Below are 22,722 nucleotides of genomic sequence, written 5' to 3'. Positions count from 1 at the left end.
GCAAACGTAAGGTCCAAAACACAATTATGATTCCCGTATTAAATACATCACCATTGAATATTGTTTGTTTCACTTTTTGTTTCACATTTAACCCACACAAAAACGTGGTTGTATACTTTCGTTTGCCCGGCAGTTTATCTCATAGCCTTTAATGAAAATACTAGAATACCCAGGGAAATGTTTTTGAACATGAAACAAAAATAATATTTTGAAGAATATAAAATAGTTAACTGGAAACGAGCTTTGGAAAGATACTTTTCCGATCTGGAATCCCTGCATGGATTCGGACAAGAGGATCGACAGCGGATCCTGACATGCTGCCGATGGAGTTACGCGGCGTCTTAGGCCACACCCATACGGAACCTGAACAATACAGTTAATTGTTACATGAATGCAAACAGAAACTGACATAACTAGATAGGTCTCTAATATCTATTCAGATAAACTCAGTTTCCGTAGCGAAGCCAATCTGCCAACAGACGGAAATAGCCGAACGTGAGATTGTAGCGCCGCCGGAAGTTCCGTATCCATACATCATGGCGGACGTATCCAGGGAAGTGACGTCATAGACAGAGACCCTGAAGAAAGCGGCCGTAGATAGTTTTGTCTCATGATGATAACTTACGACGTGTCCGCACTGGCCGCGTCAGCATTATCTACACAGACGCTGAACAGGTAATGGTAGCCTAGTGGTTAAAGCGCTGGCCCGTCACACCGAAACCCGGGTTCTATTCCTTACATTGCTACAATGTCTGACGCCCACTGTTGAATGTCCCAAGCCGTGATATGGTTTCGAATATTTCCAAGCGGCGTGTGACCGAACTTATATAACAATGGTGTTGGTAACTGGTTAACACAAAGTCCTTGAAATTTTCATGTTTCGACTTATCCGTACTTCGATACTATCAGAGACCCGATATCAGGTCTTACCCACAAGAATTCTATTGGGGCCATCAGTGTGTTTAGTAGATGAAGTTTGAGCAGTCATTCATACAGTCCACAGAACATAAAGCATATATGTATCCGCATCTTATGAAACTTTCACCAAACCGCCCCCCGCCCGATTCCCCCATTCCATTCCATTCCCACCTCCCTTTCAGCTCTAGCATACGTGATCGAAGAACGGGGATGGAATAGGACTTCAGCAACCCATGCTTGCCGTTAAAGGCGGCTGTTCTTGTAGTGAGAGGCGACTAACGGGATCGGGTCGGAAGTCAGGCTCGCTGAAATTGGTTGATGCATGGATCGATCTTCCTGATATCAATCACTGGATTGTCTGTTCCGGACTCGATTATTTACAGGCCGCCGTCATGTAGGTGGAATATTGCTGAGTGCGGCGTTAAACAACAAACAAACAAACAAACAAACAAAATCAGCTCACACCCTCTCACCTCTAGCAGCTTCTACTTATCCGTATTTCAGCTCAAGTTTGAATGTAAAGGCTTGAGGTTTCTTTTATTTATTTTTTAAAAATTTAACGGAACACATAACGCGGCAACAGACAATGCAGGCCAATGTTTTTACATTTTTCTTGTTTTACACATTTAACTTTTTACACACTTTTATTTTAACTTTTCCCATTTGGAATTCATTAAAAAGCATGACATGTAGTACAGAAGATATGGGCGCGTAAAAGTTCTGTTTATGGGTTTTGGAAACTGTATGTGAGGTTGGAGTAAGCCAGGATTTACTGTGTCCGTCGAATAATGCATATATGTGGACGAGCGAATCATGTCAGCCATATTCCAGACAATCAAATTAAAATCAGATCTTAGTTCTCGCTACCGCTAAACAAAGATCTGAGGACATACCATTACGGGTCACGCCAGACCGACCTTTCGCGAACTTTGACCGACCTATGGATTGACTGACAAGAAGTTGACATTAGCCAATCAGAAGGCAGCTTGCTCATGCTTTACTTAGTCTCAAACTGGCGACTACTCTTCGAAATAGATTTTGACAAATTCCCGATTCAAAAATTGAAAACTGAACAAAGGAACATTTTGAAAAAAGCTAATAGTTGGACTAGATTGTATGGATTCAGTCCTAAAGACCGTAACTGTCGTTTGGAATACCCCTTCGAAGTTGCATGATACGAAATCAAATTACCCTGTGTCACTTTCCTGATCTGGTAAGCGACCCTCTGATTGGTCGGGTGAAAGGTCGTTCTGACGTGACCTGTAATGGGATGTCCTCAGATCTTTGTTTGGCGGTAGCGATACCTAAGATCTGATTTTAATGAGATTGTATTCCAGATGTCATTCTGCCTGTCAGTATTTAGGCCAAGATGAGGCAAACATGGGTCAATGGTAAGAGCAAAGACCCATTCCGCTAAGGTACGAAGACTCGTAGTCAACCAGGTCACACAACTTAGTGTTCATCGAAAATGAATTTTGAAAAAAAAGCAAGTGCAGGTTTTGGAAACCAAAATAGCCCCTCTCCAGATTCGAAAGCGAATCTTGAATAAGAATTTCAGATCGAAAACAATAGCAGGTTTAGGTTTTGGAAAGCAAAATGGCGCACCCTCGAAACAGCTACCAGTTTTCTATATTTGGATCCGAACACGTGACCAGCAGAGGCTGAGATATAGACACTCGACCATCCGTGCCCCGACATGCAAATAACTCAAGGAATATATAATATTACATTGGATGATGGTACATAATCAAACAGAGCATACAACTGAGATTTGGTGTTCCATGGTGGCCACCAAGTAAAGTGTATTTGTAGTCAGCCTCCATGGTGGTCACCAAGTAAAGTGTATTTGTAGTCAGCCTCCATTGTGACCACCAAGTAAAGCGTATTTGTAGTCAGCCTCTATTGTGACCACCAAGTAAAGTGTATTTGTAGTCAGCCTCTATTGTGGCCACCAAGTAAAGTAACCAGATCCACGTTTTGGTTTATCCAAGCACTGGGTATTGTTCTTATTACCACAATGAGCGATGCTCCCACATTCTACGATGAAGATAACCACTATACTTTCTGTAATCAGGAACCATGATTTTAACAGAACCGATCGCCCTACAATTCATGTTCTATATTTCAATACAAATTCAACCGTTTCAACACTAGTTTATTGCCAAATAGTTTTCATTTATTTTGCAGTTGTAATGGAATTAATATTTTGTTTTTAAAAACATAAGATGAATGAGTTAATCAAGGCTTGTTCCTTACAGTTATGCATTTCATTGCACAGTACTTTGTACTGTATTTACGTATTTGGTTATCTTAGGTTACAAAATTAGTTCTACAAGTTCTGTAGCTCATCTGAATTATGAAGAAACAATTTATGACTCTTCAGTCCGATTATGGCCACAAAGATCAATAGTGAGTTAGAAAAAATGGTGCCATAGATAAGAAAAAGTCCAACATTTTTTGCAATATTGTCTACAGCACTGAATTTGATTGATTGAGATATATCGAAAAAATATATTATCCCTGACAAATGCTTGAAAAAAACTATTATGCTTCAGACTGCCATAAAAAGACATTGTTGGAAGATGTCTTTGTTTTATAGCTTTAATAAATACAAAATATATATGTGGTTTTGCAGCTATAGCTGAAAATCAAAAGGCGAACACATAACGGTTGTTATAACGAAAAGATTTAAGATATTGTGTCTGTTACAGATTGCCCAGTCAACACTGCGGGGCCGCCATCCTTGAAACGTTTAAAGGTTTGCATAACACGATACGATTCGGTAGTCTGTTATTACAAAGACGTATTTTGGTTAATACAAGATTAAGCTAAGCCATTTTCAGGAGCTGCTGTTTTGAAATCAGTAAAAGGGAATATTCAGTCGAAAATAGAATTTCCTTGTTTGGCTTCCTCTACAGAACAGCAGGAGTAGCTAAAAAAGCGACCTTGGAATTATTTTTTTCAATATTGATTTTGCTTTAGAAAGATCATATTTAAACAATTATTACATTAGATATGTAATTTAGAGATGCATATTTTAAATATGTCGAGAGAAAAAAATAACATACATGCACGCAGACATACACAGCATTAAAAGAATAAGAATAATACAACGCATCATATGCCTGTTAAAAAGAGAGAGGTGTTTAAAAGTCTGCGCCAGGAAACAATATTCTAGGCTAGATACCCTGTCCTTCGCCTTCTAGCGGCTGCACAAAGCGAGGAGCGCAAGCGCTCTATGGCAGGCCAACCAGTCTCTCTTATGGACACACTTTACTTCAGAGGGGATGAGTTCCATAGGTGTTGCCACTGAGACAGAACCTTTTGCCAAAGTTGTTTTAATGTCGGGTACAATCGGTCGTAGTTCCTTCTCTCTCAAACTAACACGTGACCCAGACTCTGACCACTGGGCAAACCAGTCATGCGCAGTGGACATCGTGGAAAGCTCGTTCTGCCAAAGTTGTTTAATGTCTGGTACGATCAGTCGGTGGCTTTTGAAGAATACGGGCATATGTTATCCCTTTCATCAGTGAGGCTTGGTACAGCCAATTTTTCCAGTCTCGTTAGTTAATTCTGTCCATTCAAAACATACACTGTCTGCTCGACTAAAACTTAGTCCCCCAAAATAGATATCTTATTTAAAATCATATAACTACAAAATCAAATCCAAATGGAGCCCAGAACAATACTTAATTCTACGGAGGCTATCTAGACTTGCCACATCATTCCAGACTTTAGGTGGATTAAGTTTTAATTTATTCTGTAGGGCCTGGGAGGCAGTCTTATTGTCTCCTGAAGCATTACCATAAGTCCAAGGACACAATATTTCGTTTCATCTTCAACGTCTCGAGACCCGTGAAGATTCCGGGGTAGAATAGGTCTTCAGCAACCAATACTTGCCGTAAAAGGCGACTATGCTTGTCGTAAAAGGCGACTAACGGGATCGGGTGGTCAGGCTCGCTGACTTGGTTGATACATGTCATCGATTCCAATTGCGTGGATCGATGCTCATGATGTCAATCAGTGGATTGTCTGGTCCAGACTCGATTATTTTACAGACCGCCGTCATATAGTTGGAATATTGCTGAGTGCGGCGTTAAACAAAAAAACACAACCCCCCAAAAAACAAAAACAATCTGGAGCTGTTCAGATGATGCTGGGGCAGTTCTTTTCGCCTTACGAAATATCATATTAAAAACGTTAATAAATTTATGGATGTACATGATTATGTAAATGTTCGTCTCTAACTTCCGGACATCAATGACTCCACGATATACATTAATAATCTAGGATTTGTTTACCAATGTTTCATATAATGAACTGAATTCAAATTTGAGTTGTTTTGAGTGTGAAACCCTAAGGGACGTAACTCTTGCTAGACTGTCAATCGGACTGACATGTCTGACCCACGCAAGATCGGTTTTGGCCGATTACACTGTATTATTCTGACATATCAAAGAAATTGCGCGATATTCTAGGTACCTAGTGATGTATTCTTGTCATACCAATATGCTGTTAGTTGATAAATGTAGCTACCAATAGGTCTTCAGCGAACCATCCTTGTCGTAAGAGGCGACTAACGGGATCGGGTGGTCAGGCTCGCTGACATGGTTGATGCATGACATTGATCCCAATTGCGTGGATCGGTGCTCATGATGTCAATCAGTGGATTGTCTGGTCCAGACTCGATTATTTACAGACAGCAAACTAACTTATACATGTTTAGAAATACAATTTGATTTAAAACCTTTTCAAATAATAACAAAAACTGATTAGGCATATTACACAACTACTGACGGGTAGCCAAGCATTTTATCTTTTTATTTTATTTTTATTTATCTTTTTTTTCGGCACAAACTTACATTTCAAAGATGGCGGAGGTCATATAGTTGCAAATTCATTTCTTACCACAATTTTCATTGAACCAATTTATTTGTACACAAATGACTTTTTACACTGTTGCTGGAAGGAATGATTGTTAAATAGACAAATTCACATAATGAACAATTCTTTGCATTTTCAGTTACCTAAAAAACAACTTTGGCCCTCAGTTTAGTTGCTGTCACAGATTAGAGCGGTATTGCTATGCATCTTCCCAGTCTCATGACTTGTAATAGCTGCGGCACAATTTACAGAGTCCTTCAATATCAAGCTTTCCTTCTACGGTTCTTTATGGCAATACAGTGAGTGAGTTTGGTTTTACGCCGCCTTTAGCAACATTCCAGCAATATCACGTCGGGGAACACCAGCAATGAGCTTCACATATTGTACCCATGTGGGGAATCGAGCCTGGGCCTTCCGCGTGATGAGCGAACGCTTTAACCACTAGACAACACTCTATGGCTATAATGGCACGGGTGGCCCAGTCGTCTAAGGTGCCGCGATTCGTTGCGTCCCTATGATTGTGGGTTCGAATCCCGGTTCGCTCCGATTATGTTTCTAGGTTTGTCAGCACCATACCCGTGCTCATGGGTTTCACCGAAGTGGTAGACCTGCATCACTTCGGGCTTTCCTCCCACATTAAGTTGACACGCCGTGATATAACTGGAATAATGTTAAAAGCGGCGTTAAACCCAACTCACTCACTCACTTTGGCATTACAGCTAATTTGAGACATGACGCCTAGTTCGCTTATATGTCTTGGCTTTATTTTCAGACGCGGGATCGAAAGTTCATGACAACTCTAAGCTGATCGGCGGCACTTTTGTTGCTGGAGCAGGTAGGATCAAACAGAGGAATTAATATATTACAATTGAATGACACTTTAGTATTTGAACAGTCGCATTACAACACCAATTTGATGAGTCAGTGACTGAGTAGGGTTTTACGCCGCTTGAATAAGAAGAATGAAACGAAATGGTGGAGTTACCAGAAAAGTCTGCACACATTGTACCCATGTTGGGACTCGAACCCGGTCCGTGGCGTGACGAATCAATGTTTTAAGCACTAGGAACCATTTGTTACCATAGCCGAATGACGCGGCATTAGTAATGAAATTACACTCGCACGCAGAAATACCGCACTACTACTACTGCTACTACTACTACTACTACTACTACTACTAGTTCCATACACTTGGTGCGTGTTCAAAGCGGTAACATTATTACGCTGGCACTAAAAGGTGAACAGTCCATCGGATCCCACCGGGTACCCATTTTTACTCATGGGTGAGTGAGTGGGTATGGTTTTACGCCGCTCTTAGCAATATTCCAGCAATATCACGGCGGGGGACACAAGAAATGGGCTTCACACATTGTACCCATGTTGGGAATCGAACCCGGGTCTTCGGCGTGACGAGCGAACGCTGTAACCACTAGGCTACCCGACCGCCCTCTGCTGGGTGAACAGAGGCACATTTCGAACAGCCGTGATGTTGCTGGAATATTGCCTGAAGCGCCGCAAAACCATACTCACTTACTCGTGTTTTTTAAAAGTACGCCATGAGAGTGAGAGAGAGAGAGAGTGAGTATTGTTTGACGCCGCTTTTAGCAATATTCCAGCAATATGACGGCGAGGGAAACCAGAAATGGGCTTCACACATTGTACCCATGTCGGGAATCGAACCCGGGTCTTCAGCGTGACGAGCGAACGCTTTAACCACTAGGCTACCCGACCGACCCAGTACGCCATGAAATAACTGGTATACTGTACAAAGCGGCGCTAAACGTCACTCACTCACTCACTATTATTAAAAGTGAAGTAAAGGAATATGAATATGTTCTAATACATTTTTTTGTTGTTGACAGCTTTTTCAGCAACCTCTGCCGGTGCCTATCTTTTGTGGAAAAAGGTCATTCAACCGTACGCTATTCCCGCCTGTCAGAAATGGCGGGATCGGTCACGTAACAGTGGTCCCGCTGGCTATATTCCGGTAGGGGTCGGCTCTGAATCGTCAGACGATGGCGTGGATGACGTCGATTACGATGGTGATGATGAAAATGAGAAGGAAGAGAGAAGTGGATGCTGTATCTTGTGAGGGGAAAAAGTGAAACTGATTTTTGTGGAACAGCGGTCCATTCCAGAAAGTGATTCTTGTGTAAAAGTGGTTCATATGTGGAAGGGATTCGTGTGGTAAAATGGTCCATGTGTAGAGGTGAGTCTTGGGGAAAAGTGATCCACACTTGGAAGTGATCTCGTGGAAAAATGGTCCATACTTGCAGGTGATTCATATGAAAAAGCGGTCCATATGTAGAAGTGAATCTTGTGGAAAACTGGTCCATAGCAATGACTGGTTCATATGGAAATGTAGTCTATATGTGGAAGTGATTCTTGTGCTAAAAAGGTCCATATGTGGAAGCGATTGATATACAAAAGCTGTCCATACTGTGATTCCTGTGGGCATGTGATTCCTGTGGGCAAGTGATGCCCGTGGAAAAGTGATTCGTATGGGCAAGTGATGCCTGTGGAAAAGTGATTCGTATGGGCAAGTGATGCCTGTTGGAAAGTGATTCCTGTGGAAAAGTGATTCGTGTGTAAAAGTGATTCGTATGGGCAAGTGATGCCTGTGGGGAAGTGATTCGTGTGTAAAAGTGATTCGTATGGGCAAGCGATGCCTGTGGGGAAGTGATAACTGTGGAAAGGTGATTCGTGTGGAAAAGTGATTGGTATGGGCAAGTGATGCCTGTGGGAAAGTGATTCCTGTGGAAAGGTGATTCGTATGGGCAAGTGATTCCTGTGGAAATGTGATGCCTGTGTAAAAGTGATTCGTGTGGAAAAGTGATTCGTATGGGCAAGTGATGCCTGTGGAAAAGTGATGCCTGTGGAAATGTGATGCCTGTGGAAAAGTGATTCGTGTGGGAAAGTGATTCGTGTGGAAATGTGATGCCTGTGGAAAAGAGATTCGTGTGGAAAAGTGATTCGTATGGGAAAGTGATTCGTTTGGAAATGTGATGCCTGCGGAAAAGTGATTCGTGTGTAAAAGTGATTCGTATGGGCAAGTGATTCGTGTGGAAAAGTGATTCGTGTGGGCAAGTGGAAAAGTGATACGTGTTGGCAAGTGATGCCTGTGGAAAAGTGATTCGTGTGGAAAAGTGATTCGTGTGGAAATGTGATGCCTGTGGAAAAGTGATTCATGTGGAAAAGTGATGCCTGTGGAAAAGTGATTCTTGTGGAAAAGTGATTCGTGTGGAAATGTGATGCCTGTGGAAATGTGATCCCTGTGGATAAGTGATTCGTATGGGCAAGTGATTCCTGTGAAAAAGTGATTCGTATGGGCAAATGATTCCTGTGGAAAAGTGATTGGTATGGGCAAGTGATGCCTGTGGAAAAGTGATTCGTATGGGAAAGTGATTCCTGTGGAAAAGTGTATCGTATGGGCAAGTGATGCCTATTGGAAAGTGATTCCTGTGGAAAAGTGATTCGTGTGGAAATGTGATGCCTGTGGAAAAGAGATTCGTGTGGAAAAGTGATTCGTATGGGAAAGTGATTCCTGTGGAAAAGTGATTCGTGTGTAAAAGTGATTCGTATGGGCAAGTGATGCCTGTGAAAAAGTGATTCGTTTGGGCAAGTGATGCCTGTTGGAAAGTGATTCCTGTGGAAAAGTGATTCGTGTGGAAATGATTCGTGTGGAAATGTGATGCCTGTGAAAATGTGATGCCTGTGGAAAAGTGATTCGTATGGGCAAGTGATTCGTGTGGAAAAGTGATTCGTGTGGGCAAGTGATGCCTGTGGGGAAGTGATAACTGTGGAAAAGTGATTCGTGTGTAAAAGTGATTCGTGTGGAAAAGTGATTCGTGATGGCAAGTGATGCCTGTGGAAATGTGATGCCTGTGGAAAAGTGATTCGTATGGGAAAGTGATTCGTGTGGAAATGTGATGCCTGTGGAAAAGTGATTCGTATGGGCAAGTGATTCCTGTGAAAAAGTGATTCGTATGGGCAAGTGATTCCTCTGGAAAAGTGATTCGTATGGGCAAGTGATGCCTGTGGAAAAGTGATTCGTATGGGCAAGTGATTCCTGTGAAAAAGGGATTCGTATGGGCAAGTGATGCCTGTGGAAAAGTGATTCGTGTGGAAAAGTGATTCGTGTGGAAATGTGATGCCTGTGGAAAAGTGATTCGTGTGGAAAAGTGATTCGTGTGGAAAAGTGATTCGTGTGGGCAAGTGATGCCTGTGGGGAAGTGATAACTGTGGAAAAGTGATTCGTGTGTAAAAGTGATTCGTGTGGAAAAGTGATTCGTGATGGCAAGTGATGCCTGTGGAAATGTGATGCCTGTGGAAAAGTGATTCGTATGGGAAAGTGATTCGTGTGGAAATGTGATGCCTGTGGAAAAGTGATTCGTATGGGCAAGTGATTCCTGTGAAAAAGTGATTCGTATGGGCAAGTGATTCCTCTGGAAAAGTGATTCGTATGGGCAAGTGATGCCTGTGGAAAAGTGATTCGTATGGGCAAGTGATTCCTGTGAAAAAGGGATTCGTATGGGCAAGTGATGCCTGTGGAAAACTGATTCGTGTGGAAAAGTGATTCGTGTGGAAATGTGATGCCTGTGGAAAAGTGATTCGTGTGGGAAAGTGATTCGTATGGGAAAGTGATTCCAGTGGAAATGTGATGCCTGTGGGAAAGTGATTCGTATGGGAAAGTGATTCCAGTGGAAATGTGATGCCTGTGGGAAAGTGATTCGTATGGGAAAGTGATTCCTGTGGAAATGTGATGCCTGTGGGAAAGTTATTCGTATGGGCAAGTGAGGCCTGTGGGGAAGTGATTCCTATGGAAAAGTGATTCGTGTGGAAAAGTGATTCTTGTGGAAAAGTGATTCGTATGGGCAAGTGATGCCTATGGAAAAGTGATTCGTGTGGAAAAGTGATTCGAGTAGGAAGTAATACGTATGGACAATCGATGCCTGTTGAAAAGTGATGCCTGTGGAAAAGTGATTCGTATGGGCAAGGGATGCCTGTGGGAAAGTGATTACTGTCGAAAAGTGATTCGTGTGTAAAAGTGATTGGTATGGGCAAGTGATGCCTGTGGGAAAGTGATTACTGTTGAAAAGTGATTCGTGTGGAATAGTGATTCGTTTGGGCAAGTGATGCCTGTGGAAAAGTGATTCGTGTGTAAAAGTGATTCGTGTGGAAAAGTGATTCGTGTGGGCAAGTGATGCCTGTGGGGAAGTGATAACTGTGGAAAAGTGATTCGTGTGTAAAAGTGATTCGTGTGGAAAAGTGATTCGTGATGGCAAGTGATGCCTGTGGGGAAGTGATAACTGTGGAAAAGTGATTCGTGTGGAAAAGTGATTGGTATGGGCAAGTGATGCCTGTTGGAAAGTGATTACTGTCGAAAAGTGATTCGTGTGTAAAAGTGATTGGTATGGGCAAGTGATGCCTGTGGAAAAGTGATTCGTGTGGGCAAGTGATGCCTGTGGGGAAGTGATAACTGTGGAAAAGTGATTCGTGTGGAAAAGTGATTCGTGTGGGCAAGTGATGCCTGTGGGGAAGTGATGCCTGTGGAAAAGTGATTCGTGTGTAAAAGTGATTCGTATGGGCAAGTGATGCCTCAGGGAAAGTGATTACTGTCGAACAGTGATTCGTGTGGAAAAGTGATTGGTATGGGCAAGTGATGCCTTTGGAAAAGTGATTCGTGTGTAAAAGTGATTCGTATAGGCAAGTGATGCCTGTGGGAAAGTGATTACTGTCGAAAAGTGATTCGTGTGTAAAAGTGATTGGTATGGGCAAGTGATGCCTGTGGAAAAGTGATTCGTGTGGAAAAGTGATTGGTATGGGCAAGTGATGCCTGTGGGGAAGTGATAACTGTGTAAAAGTGATTCGTGTGGAAAAATGATTCGTTTGGGCAAGTGATGCCTTTGGGAAAGTGATTAATGTGGAAAAGTGATTCGTTTGGAAAAGTGATTCGTTTGGGCAAGTGATGCCTGTGTAAAAGTGATTCGTGTGTAAAAGTGATTCGTGTGGAAAAGTGATTCGTTTGGTCAAGTGATGCCTGTGGGGAAGTGATAACTGTGTAAAAGTGAATCGTGTGGAAAGGTGATTCGTTTGGGCAAGTGATGCCTTTGGAAAAGTGATTCGAGTAGGAAGTGATTCGTATGGACAATCGATGCCTGTGGAAAAGTGATTCGTATGGAAAAGTGATACGTATGTACAATCGATGCATGTGGAAAAGTGATTCGTGTGTAAAAGTGATTCGTATGGGCAAATGATGCCTGTGGGGAAGTGATTACTATGGAAAAAGGATTCGTGTGGAAAAGTGATTCGAGTAGGAAGTGATTCGTATGGACAATCGATGCCTGTGGAAAAGTGGGCCATGTGAGCGAGTTATTCCTATGAAAACGTGAATTGAGTTCCCGTGGCCAAGTGATTCCTGTGTCTTAAAGGTGTGTCGTGGAAGTGTGGGGATGGTTTCTGAAGGAAGATAATCCATATAGAAACGGACTTCCATAGGAGGAAAACAGGTCACATGTCATGACATGGCGACATGGTTTGAACATTATTATTTGCTTTATATTTAGTTGAAGCTATATTTCTATACTGAGTCAAATTAAAAACTTCACATTTTTAAAAGTAATCCCATATATGATATACAACGGACAAATGTATCAGAGAAGGTAATTTTTAATCATTAACGTCCAAAGAAGGATTTTAATTAACGGTGGTAACCATAATTTGCTCAAAGCCCCTACGGTATTCGGTAATAACATCAACAGTTTAAATCATAAGTCCCAAGCACGAGAATCTGATGGCACACAAGTTCAGTAGCGTGTATGGCCACCATGTGCGTTGACAACTGCCACAAACGCCTCCGCATGGACCTTGTGATGCTTGTGAACACATGATTGGGAAGACGACGCCATTGTTGCTGCAAAATGGTGCCAAGATCTTGCAAATTCTGTGGTTGGTTCTGGAGAGTGCGCAGACTTCTGCCAAGAGCATCCCAGACGTGTTCGATGGGATTGAGGTCGGGAGACCTTGACGGCCAGTCCATGGTTTCGAACAGTTTGCGCACTCAGTCTACCCCTAAACAGTTCATTTCTGGTTGATGTAGCCGTCAAAAATCGGTTACGGAGGTGACGTAAGACAATCTGACGATCCTCTGCATGTGACGTCACACGTGGTCGACCTGGCTGAGGGCGATCAGCGGTGGTACCCGTTTGCTGTAGACGCGTCTGTAAATCATAAACAGTCCGTCGACTACAACCCATCGTCCTTGCGACTTCAGCTACGGACGTTCCCGTCTGCAACATGCCGATTGCACGTTCACGTTGCACATTTGAAAGGCATGGCATGACAAATGGCCGTAAAGACTTTTGTTTTCTTGTGTTTTCTTTTTTTTGTGTTAATGACTGCTAACAAGTATGGCTGACAACACGTGCGGTATAATGGCCACGTGACCAGTTGCACTTGAAAAAAACACTTTTGCCACTATAGTGCTGTACACATGATTTTGATCGATTCACCTGCACAAAAACGGGTGTTATCTGAAGACAATACGTTGCCATTACTGTTTAAATACACAATAAGGGCCCACAATGATAACTGGTCAAAATGTTAAAGTATCACTTCGGGTTAATCATAGTTATCGTATCTCGAAATATACATGTACACTTTATATCGACCTACACATGTGCAATTCATGTCGAGATGGGAATCTGCTTCGTGTGCCAAGATTTGCCTTGTAACAACACAACTTTACCTTCATACGAATGTCATTTTAATCAAATGTCAGGCCACGTGTGTAACGGGATGGACAAATTAGTATAGACAGCCTTGCTCCCAGCAGGTTTATAACCAAGGTAGCCGTAGGCCTGTTGACACTCTGCATCAATATATTTGACCTTGTCATACTCCAGATGAAGACGCCATTCCTGGGAAACCCTGGCCGAGTTGGCTTTAGAAATACACATGGGACAGTTCTCTTCATGTCCTTCCATGCTTTTGTTTCTGACATGAATAAAAACAGATGGCATCATGGGTAAATTCATGACGTTGTACAGCTCCTTTGTTAAAACGAGTGGACGTTTCGCTAAATTTTCGTAAAGAACCACATGGGCTCTGTTAGGATTCCTCTGTTTGATTATTTTAATATTCTGCAAATCTGTTAATAACCTTTCGCAAAAGGTTACAACAAATTTCTTGAAGTCCTTTTCTTTGTAAACGTGGAACCGCCCTTCTGACCGTATTGTCGCACGAGGATCCCGCACTAAATGGATGACCCGTAACTTTGGGTCAGAATCCATCAATTCTCCAGCCATTTTCACGCTGAGAGAGACTGTTTTGGAAAGGAGGACTTTAGCGCTGCAACACGCCTTGTAGAGGTGGTGCAGGCAACGAAGCACGCCCAACACCCCCGGGTTTGCTGTCAAACAGTCATAGTAGGGTTTAGTCGAACGGCTGTGTTGGAGATGGAACTGACTTAGTGTATCAATGTCAATCTTTTCAAATTCGCAGTTCAGTAATGCAGACATTGTAGATCGCATTATATAGCTTTTGCGATTATACCAAGCTCTTCTGAAACGAAGAGAAACGGTTAACGAGTTAAGTATTATCAAATTGTGTTAGTTATTGACATGGATCATCTACACAATGGGTACCCGGTAAGATGGGTGTTGTGTACACTTGTATTCTCTATTTGTTGACATCTAAAATTCACCATTATTTTATATCACAAATTGAATTATTGATATCACGAATTCCATTATTAAATATTTCAAAAATCAATTATTGATATTACAAAATTGAATTGATCATATCATGAATTACTTAAGACTTTAAGATATCACAAATTCGATTTGTGATATCATAAAATACATGTTTAGATATCACAAATTCATTGTATGATGTCTTCAATGCGAATTTGTGATATCAATATTTATTTCATGACATCAATAATTTTTGATGATATGATTAATTCGAATCAGTTTGTGATATCAATACATGAAATACTGATACAATAAAATCAGGAATAAATATTAAAACGGCGCCTCATAAACCCCCACTCTCTGGGCATGCGTGACCATGCGTCCTTTTAAGCTTAGGTGAGGTGAGGTGAAATTGGGTTTAACGTCGCGTCCAAGATTGTAGCACTTATACAGCGACGTGCATGCACGTGTGTGTGTGTTTGTGTGGCTGCTTGTACTAGTCCGGAGTGATGCCGATTTATAGTGCTAGCACACTGAGATACCATGCCGCAGTTTAACATGAATACCCCACTCGGACACAGTATACTGACTCCGAGCCGACCAGTCCTTGTTTTAGCCCCTTAATGCCGAGCGCCAGACAGGGTAACAACAAGTACCATCTTTTAACGTCTTTTTGTATGACGCGGCCGGGGATCGAACCCCGGACCTTCCGCTCTCCGGGCGGACGCTCTACCACTAGACCACGGAGACGGTCTCTTTTAAGCTGAGAGCTAAATAAGTTATTGATTTGTCACTCTTGGCAAGAAAGACGAAAATATAAATTTCAGCATTGAAATATTGGTATCAACGTAACAATTCATGGCATCAGGCTCGGCATCCGGGGTATCAAATGTGAGTTGACACCCTCACTATAATATATTTATGTACAATGTTTGAACAATTTAATTCGAACCGAACTACAAAACTTAAAAAAACCCTCACTTTTGTCGAAGTCCGAGATAATCGAACACAGTATGTTTCTCCTGAGACAGGAAGTGAAGCGGCTCGAAGAAGTAAAACACATCCGGGTGCGCAGAAAGGATGTCTCCTGTGAACGTCGAGCCACTGCGCATGTACGTGAGCAGAATGACCTTAGTGTGAGCTTTGGGTCGACAGGGGTGGGTCGTGTTGCACAAGGGAGATCCGTCAAATAGATCTGCGGAAGGAAAGTATGAGGAGTCGTCAATGGAGTAGTCTCCCTTTAAGTCAAACGCTTCAAGGGCAATACCTTCGCATAATCATGCTGTTTAACAGCGCACTCAGCAATATTCCAGCTATATGACGGCGGTCTGTAAATAATCGAGTCTGGACCAGACAATCCAGTGATTGACATCATGAGCATTGGGGTACGATGACATGTATGAACCAAGTCAGCGAGCCTGACCACCCGATCCCGTTTTACGACAAGCAGGCATTTTTCTTCACATGTCATTTATGCGTTAGAAAATGCTGGTCGTGTTGATTTCTTTTAGTGGCAGACATGTTTTTTGGTGGTAAAATGCAAAATGGTTATGGCAAAATTAAGTAAATGAAATAAATGGCTCTAAACAAGTCAGTTTGCATATTGGAATGCTTATTTCATCACAAAATTATTGTCCTGACATAGAAAACCTACAATAGACTAAATAAACAATAAGCAAAAAATTGTTTAAATTGAGTTATGAGCGAAAATGCATCAAGAACATGAAAAAAACACTCTCATTCATTTCATTTTCAAATTATTAGAAATTGAAGATTGTGTAACGCCTACATTGACAACTATGTCGTTTGTTATCTCAAAATGTGTCTGAGTGCTTGAGGAGCTTATAAAAGCACAATTAATGTAGGTATAAAATAATGTGTGAAATTTCAGTAAATGTGATCCCCCCCCATCCTGTTACAAAACCACAAATATATTATTACACATTAAAAGCACATACTAAGAGAACACTAACATTCTTGTGTACCAAATTGTTTTATTTGAACACATGAATCATTTAAGTGTCTTACATATGTAAGCTTGAGAAATTCGATTTATCCAATATGGCGGAAAAGAGCGCCTCCATGATGGCCCCCGATACAGGAAAATGACGATATTTCGTCTTCACCTCGAAATGTATGAGAAACTAAAAAGTAAAATTTTGGGTTTTGACCAGAAACTCTATCTTGACATTATCGCCGATGTTATATACCATAATTGTTGATCATATTGTCTTACTTTGAAGTGTCCATGTGAAGCACTTAGCTGCAGTGGCGGTCGGGTAGCCTAGTGGTTAAAGCGTTCGCTCGTCACGCCGAAGACCGGGTTCGATTCCCGTCATGGGTACAATGTGTGAATCCCATTTCTGGTGTCCCCCGCCGTGATATTGCTGGAATATAGCAAAAGGCGGCGTAAAACCATATTAACTCACTCACTTGGCTGAAATTGCTTCAATATTGTCAGTAACTCATTAAAAGATCTTATTTTTTCTCTAATGCAGTAAGAAGCATTTAGTCATCGTCACCATCATGGACAGAGTTTTGGCAGCCAGAGCAGGGCAGTGTTCTGTACGTGGCAGTCCAGCCACGAGTGCGTGAGTGAGTGAGGTTTTACGCCGCTTTCAGCAATATTCTAGCAATATCACGGAATGGTGCATTGTACATTGACATTGTACCCATGTCGGGAATCGAACCCGGGTCTTCGGCGTGACGAGCGAACGCTTTAACCAGTAGGCTACCCGACCGCCACTGCAGCTAAGTGCTTCACAGTCTTTCATCCGATTACCCCGATCAATGTTGGATCTCTATCGGATTTTACGGAAAACGGAGACCCAAAAAAGAGGATGTCGGGTGAATTTTCATCGGAATTCATCGGAACGCTGAAACTTTTGCAAAATTGGGATCAGATGGGCTTCAGATCAGGTACCGATGGTCAGTGGAATGGGGGTATTAACCACGAGGCTACCCGACCGCAATTGGTTGCAATTGTTAGGCAGTGATTCCCACGTACTTTGCAGCGCCTCCTCCGTTCAAATCATTTATCCCACGGAAGCGAGAAACATTTGACGGAATCAGTCGTACGGGCCACTTTCATGGTGAGGTGAGGTGAGGTGAGGTGAGGTGAGGTGAGGTGAAATGGGGTTTAACGTCGCGTCCAAGATTATTGCACTTATATAGCGACGTGCATGCACATGTATGTGTGTGTGGCTGCTTGTACTAGTCCGGACTGTTGCCGATTATAAAGCTAGCACACTGAGATACCATGCCGCAGTTTAACATGAATACCCCACTCAGACACAGTATACTGACTCCGAGCCGACCAGTCCTGTCCTATCCTTCCCGGAATATTCACGGGTCACAGAGAGGTGGAGGGTTGGGGAGGTCAGCCAAATATCTTACAGTCCTAAGAAACGTCTCTTCCCACCCCGACTCCACCCCTATAATAAATAGATATACTATTTACCTATTTTGCACAAGACTATATATATACTAGCATAAATATGAGTATACGTTGCACACTACGAGTAAGGTGAGGTGAAATGGAATTTAACGTCCAAGAATATTGCACTTAAATAGCGACGTGCAGAACGTGTGTGTGTGTGTGGTTGCTTGTACTAGTCCGGACTGATGCCGATTTATAGTGCTAGCTCACTGAGATACCATGCCGCAGTTTAACATGAATATTCCACTCAGACACAGTATACTGACTCCGAGCCGACCAGTCCTTGTTTTAGCCCGCTAATGCCACGCGCCAGACAGGGAAACAACAAGTACCATCTTTTAACGTCTTTTGGCCCCGGACCTTCCGCTCTCCGGGCGGACGCTCTACCATTAGACCACGGAGGCCGTCCTACGAGTAAACAGCAGCTGGATTGCATTTAGTCGTTTACTGAATACATTGTCGGCTCGTACTCAACCCAGGCATAAAGGTATTAGTATTATTTTTTCTTTGCTAGGCCTGATAATAGGTGAGGTGAAATGGGGTTTAACGTGGAAGGTGGAAGAGCTAGCAGAGTTGCCATCTGTCTTGTGTGCAAATCATAATATCGAATAAATACGCAATAGAAAATCGTCACTTATGAACTCATGTAATAATGTTTACAGACCAGGAACGGCATATGGGCTATAACATCAATAACCCGATTCCTTGATGAGGACGGGACAATTAGACCGACTGATTGAATGATAAGCAGCTTGTGGCGCCACAATAGTCACCTCGCTCCGGGAATCTTCTCGGTGGATCGGCCACTTGGACAGAATTTAAATGACAATTCATATCTGCAAACAAAGAAACAAACAAACAAACAAATAATAAATAAAGTGAGCCCACGAATGAACGAGAGTGAGTGAATGAGTGAGTGAGTATGGGTTTACGCCGCTTTTAGCAATATTCCAGCAATATCACGGCGGGGGACACCAGAAATGGGCTTCACACATTGTACCCTTCACACATTGTACCCACGTCGGGAATCGAACCCGGGCCTTCGGCGTGACGAGCGAATGCTTTAACCACTGAGCTATCCGACCGCCCCAGCTCATCCTAGGGTACCGTTCTGTATTCTGATTTTGGCGAGAGTACGTTTTTGTTTCTGCCGACGACGACTGTTTCATGACTAAAGCCCGATTGACTGCCCGAGCTTCTAATGTTTGATACTGACTTACGACGGCAGTGTGCAACGTTCGCTTTGAGAAACGATCCCTGGTTCAAAACGTTGTGGGACGGTGGGGCAGCTTTGTGGTTAAAGCGTTCGCTAGTCACGCCGAAGCCCCGAGTTCGATCTCCATATGGGTACAATGTGTGAAGCTCATGTATGGCGTCCTCCCGCCGTCGTATTGCAAGAATATTGCTTAAACCGGCGTAAAACCATTCTCACTCACTCAATCACTTACTCAAAACGTTTTTGAAACTGGCAGCTAATCGGGGGCATGGCATTGTACCGTAACGACAAGGTTCAGCGAACTTCAGCGTCCATTGTTCTTGTATGCGTGCATGTTTACAAAAGTGAACAACAAACAAACAAAATTATACTTACATAGGATAAACAGGCAGCATACACACAGACACATCATCACCCCCCTGTACCTGTACCATAACCTCATCATTGTATCCTCACCATCGGTTTTCCTCTGACAGGTTTTAATATATCAGATCGACTAAACGTCAGCTGACACGGCTATGGCAGGGCGGTCTGTCCAAGTGGAAACATTATTGACGTTATTTTGAACCTATCCTATTTCTCTCTTTTCAATACAAGGCGTTGTCGGTATTTGTAGTAGCTCTGGGATCAATAAGTTTTTTAATTATACTTATTTGTCACGTGTGTACTGCGTTAAAAAGGTTTGAGATAAATAATCATTGACATTTCTTAAAATTTAATAATTCTTCGCGACTAAAAGTCTATATCCAGTGTCCTAGGGCTGGGAAGAGTCCAACGTTACTACCCGGGTACCCACCACCCTATTACCCGACCCCACCCGGGTACCCGCTGTAGATATTTAGATATAGATACAAACTGTCCGATTTGGAAAACTTTGACCGTAGCTCTTGCAAAATGTAATTGGTTGGATACGCGTGTAAAACGATCTGGTCATGCACACACTAAAGTTTACAGCATGAAGTTTTATCTTTATTCAAACATATAAAAGTCAGAAGGAATGGGTGCATTGTCAGAAAGAAATGGGATCGTTAGTGACTTATAGTGTATGCATAGAGTTTTTGATAATTTTTGACATTGAACAATATATCATGTGACTAAGCACGGGTCCGGGTAGTCCTGTGGGTACCCGGGTCCTTTTCAGGACCCATCCGACCCGAGTTACCCGTCCTAGCCCTACCGTGTACGCCCCGTTCAGTATTCGGGGGCACGGGTGGCGCAGTCGTCTTAAGGCGCTGCAATTTGCCGTGCAGAGTTGCGTCCCTTGGGCACGCCAGGATCCTATGATTGTAGGTTCGCCCCGATGATGTTTCTAGATTTGTCAGCACCAAAAGCATGTTGTCAGCATGTTGTAGACAATTGGTTGTAAAATTATGATTGAAAATTGGATCACCGAAATTGATCAGCTGGAGTCATTTTGCTGTTTTTCAATGTTTAGTTCAGTAAAACGTGATACTCAATTCAGCACTTCATTTTTCAAAACAGACTTGACTTTTGTCAGGTACTAAGCAGTTAACAGACCACCCCAGGAAACAAAGCTTTTTGTTTGAAATTAAAACTGAAACACCTTTCCATTGCCATGTTGTACACTTAATGTATTTTCATAAATATTAGATCAATAAAGAGGGACGGCAAAATCGCTGGTGCGCTCTAAAAAAATATACCGTACAAAAAAACGTCGCTTTTACTTTTCAATTTGACTTTTCAATTTGACGACGTGCTACCATGAACCTCGTTCGCAGTCACTACCGCTTCTGTGACGGTATGGTTCCGGGAAATCTTTTCAATGAAACTTATTGACAGTCTCATATGTGTTGTGTTTACGGTGTGGTCTGGTAAAAACAGAGCACTGTGGGATATCATCCGGGCAAATTACTGGTATTACTGGCAAAAAATAGTATCTCGTACCAACGGTAAAAGTCCTCGGAGCTGGTTAACAGTAAAAGTACCGTTTTAAAAACGCGCTGATCGTAGATACAGGCGTGCCGTAGGTAAGGTGTGAGTGAGTGAGTTGGGTTTAACGCCGCTTTAAACAGTATTACAGTGATATCACGGCATGTCAGCTTAATGTGGGAGGAAAGCCCGAAGTGATGCAGGTGTCAGACGTTTACCGCTTCGGTGAAAACCACGAGCACGGGTATGGTGCTGACAAATCTAGAAACATAATCGGGCCAAACCGGGATTCGAACCTGCAATCATAGGTTTCTGGCGTGCCGAACGCTGCACAGCGAATGCTGCGCCTTAGACTGGGCCACCCATGACCCCAGGTAAGGTATGAACATTTTCATGCACGGTACTGTTTTTGGCAACCAGCTGCCATGACTTTTACGGTAATAAGATATCAGGATTATTTTAGAGCGTTTTCGATTATGGAAAATTGCTTTCCATTGCCTGGTGTTGATCAAATCATCACAACACGAGGCCGCCAAATGCTCAGAAACACCCCCGTAAGTAAATGAAACCTCTTTGTCTCTTTCTTGAAACAGGTGAGATGAGGTGAAATGGGGTTTAACGTCGCGTCCAAGATTATTGCACTTATATAGCGACGTGCATGCACATGTATGTGTGTGTGTGGCTGCTTGTACTAGTCCGGAGTGATGCCGGTTTATAGTGCTAGCACACTGAGATACCATGCCGCAGTTTAACATGAATACCCCACTCAGACACAGTATACTGACTCCGAGCCGACCAGTCCTTGTTTTAGCCCCTTAATGCCGAGCGCCAGACAGGGTAACAAGAAGTACCATCCTTTAACGTCTTTTGGTATGACGCGGCCGGGGATCGAACTCCGGACCTTCCGCTCTCCGGGCGGACGCTCTACCACTAGACCACGGAGGCGGTCCTGGAAACAGGTAAATATGGAGCTATTATAGTTCGAGAGAAGCCGAGTGCCCAGTTATAAATCGATTCTAATATGCAATTAGGTTACACAAGTATAGTTTTGATTGTTCGTTGCTTAACGCCGCACGCAGCAAAATTGCAGCTATATGGCGGCGTATATAATCGAGTTTGGGAAAGACTGACACCATGAGCATCGATCCACGCAACTGTGATACGATGACACGCATCAACCAAGTCAGCGAACCTGACCACCCGATCCCTTTAGTCGCAGAAGAAAAGTCGCCTCTTACGGCAAGCATGGGTTGCTGAAGACCTATTCTTACTCGGATCTTCACGGGTCCAATAATACTGGGAAAGAGAAGTGGTCAAAGCATCCTCTCATCGTGTTGAAGTTCGAAGTTTGAAGCAAAAATGCCTCTGTGGCGATTCCGGTTAGAAAAAGTACCCCATTGCCTTATGTATGAACCGATTATAATTTACATTACCCAAAACAAGTTAAAGAAGATCAACAATTGGAAGGCTCTGTGTTGCAATCCCCACCAGCCACCACATTAACTGAATTGTATGACAAAATCGAGTATTCCTTAACATCTTTTGAGTAGTATATATCGGGTGATGACATGCATCAACCAAGTCAGCGAGCCTGACCACCCGATCCTGTTAGTCGCCTCTATAACTTGTCTCAAGGTGAATCATCGTAATCCGAGGTTTTTCGATGTTGTTCATGTTATCAA

General features: G+C 42.7%; 1 protein-coding gene and 1 long non-coding RNA gene across 3 annotated transcripts; one reads left to right on the top strand and one right to left on the bottom strand.

Moving 5' to 3' along the window:
* The first annotated feature begins 629 nt into the window (after positions 1–629).
* LOC124138994 lies at positions 630–7,927 on the top strand. 2 transcript variants are annotated; one of them, XR_007218359.1, is made up of 5 exons: positions 630–675; positions 3,630–3,676; positions 5,942–6,101; positions 6,575–6,637; positions 7,665–7,927. It is a non-coding gene; the product is annotated as an uncharacterized LOC124138994 (long non-coding RNA). The 2 variants fall into 2 exon arrangements; XR_007218358.1 differs by lacking the exon at positions 5,942–6,101 and having other exon boundaries at positions 633–675.
* Positions 7,928–13,311: 5,384 nt separating this feature from the next.
* On the bottom strand, positions 13,312–19,645 carry LOC124138995 (carbohydrate sulfotransferase 4-like). The gene is made up of 4 exons (XM_046505938.2): positions 19,526–19,645; positions 18,708–18,770; positions 15,477–15,690; positions 13,312–14,364 (listed from the first exon to the last, which is right to left on the bottom strand). The coding sequence occupies exons 1-4, from the start codon at positions 19,593–19,595 to the stop codon at positions 13,572–13,574; spliced, it is 1,140 nt and encodes a 379-aa protein (XP_046361894.2). The 5' UTR covers positions 19,596–19,645; the 3' UTR covers positions 13,312–13,571.
* Positions 19,646–22,722: the final 3,077 nt, after the last annotated feature.

Source organism: Haliotis rufescens, unplaced genomic scaffold (assembly GCF_023055435.1).
Source record: "Haliotis rufescens isolate VD_foot unplaced genomic scaffold, xgHalRufe1.0.p SCAF_5, whole genome shotgun sequence".
NCBI classification, from domain to species: Eukaryota; Metazoa; Mollusca; class Gastropoda; order Lepetellida; family Haliotidae; genus Haliotis; species Haliotis rufescens.
Note: the sequence above shows the minus strand (reverse complement) of the source record. Positions and strands in the feature narration are given on the sequence as shown.

What these genes read in the sequence shown, in the direction of transcription:
- LOC124138995 (XM_046505938.2), bottom strand. Translation starts at nt 19,595, where the DNA reads ATGATGAGGTTATGGTACAGGTACAGGGGGGTGATGATGTGTCTGTGT. An exon ending in ATGCTGCCTGTTTATCCTAT is followed by an intron (nt 18,771 to 19,525) that starts GTAAGTATAATT and finishes CTTTGTTTGCAG; the next exon opens with ATATGAATTGTCATTTAAAT. An exon ending in GAGAAGATTCCCGGAGCGAG is followed by an intron (nt 15,691 to 18,707) that starts GTGACTATTGTG and finishes TTCCTTCCGCAG; the next exon opens with ATCTATTTGACGGATCTCCC.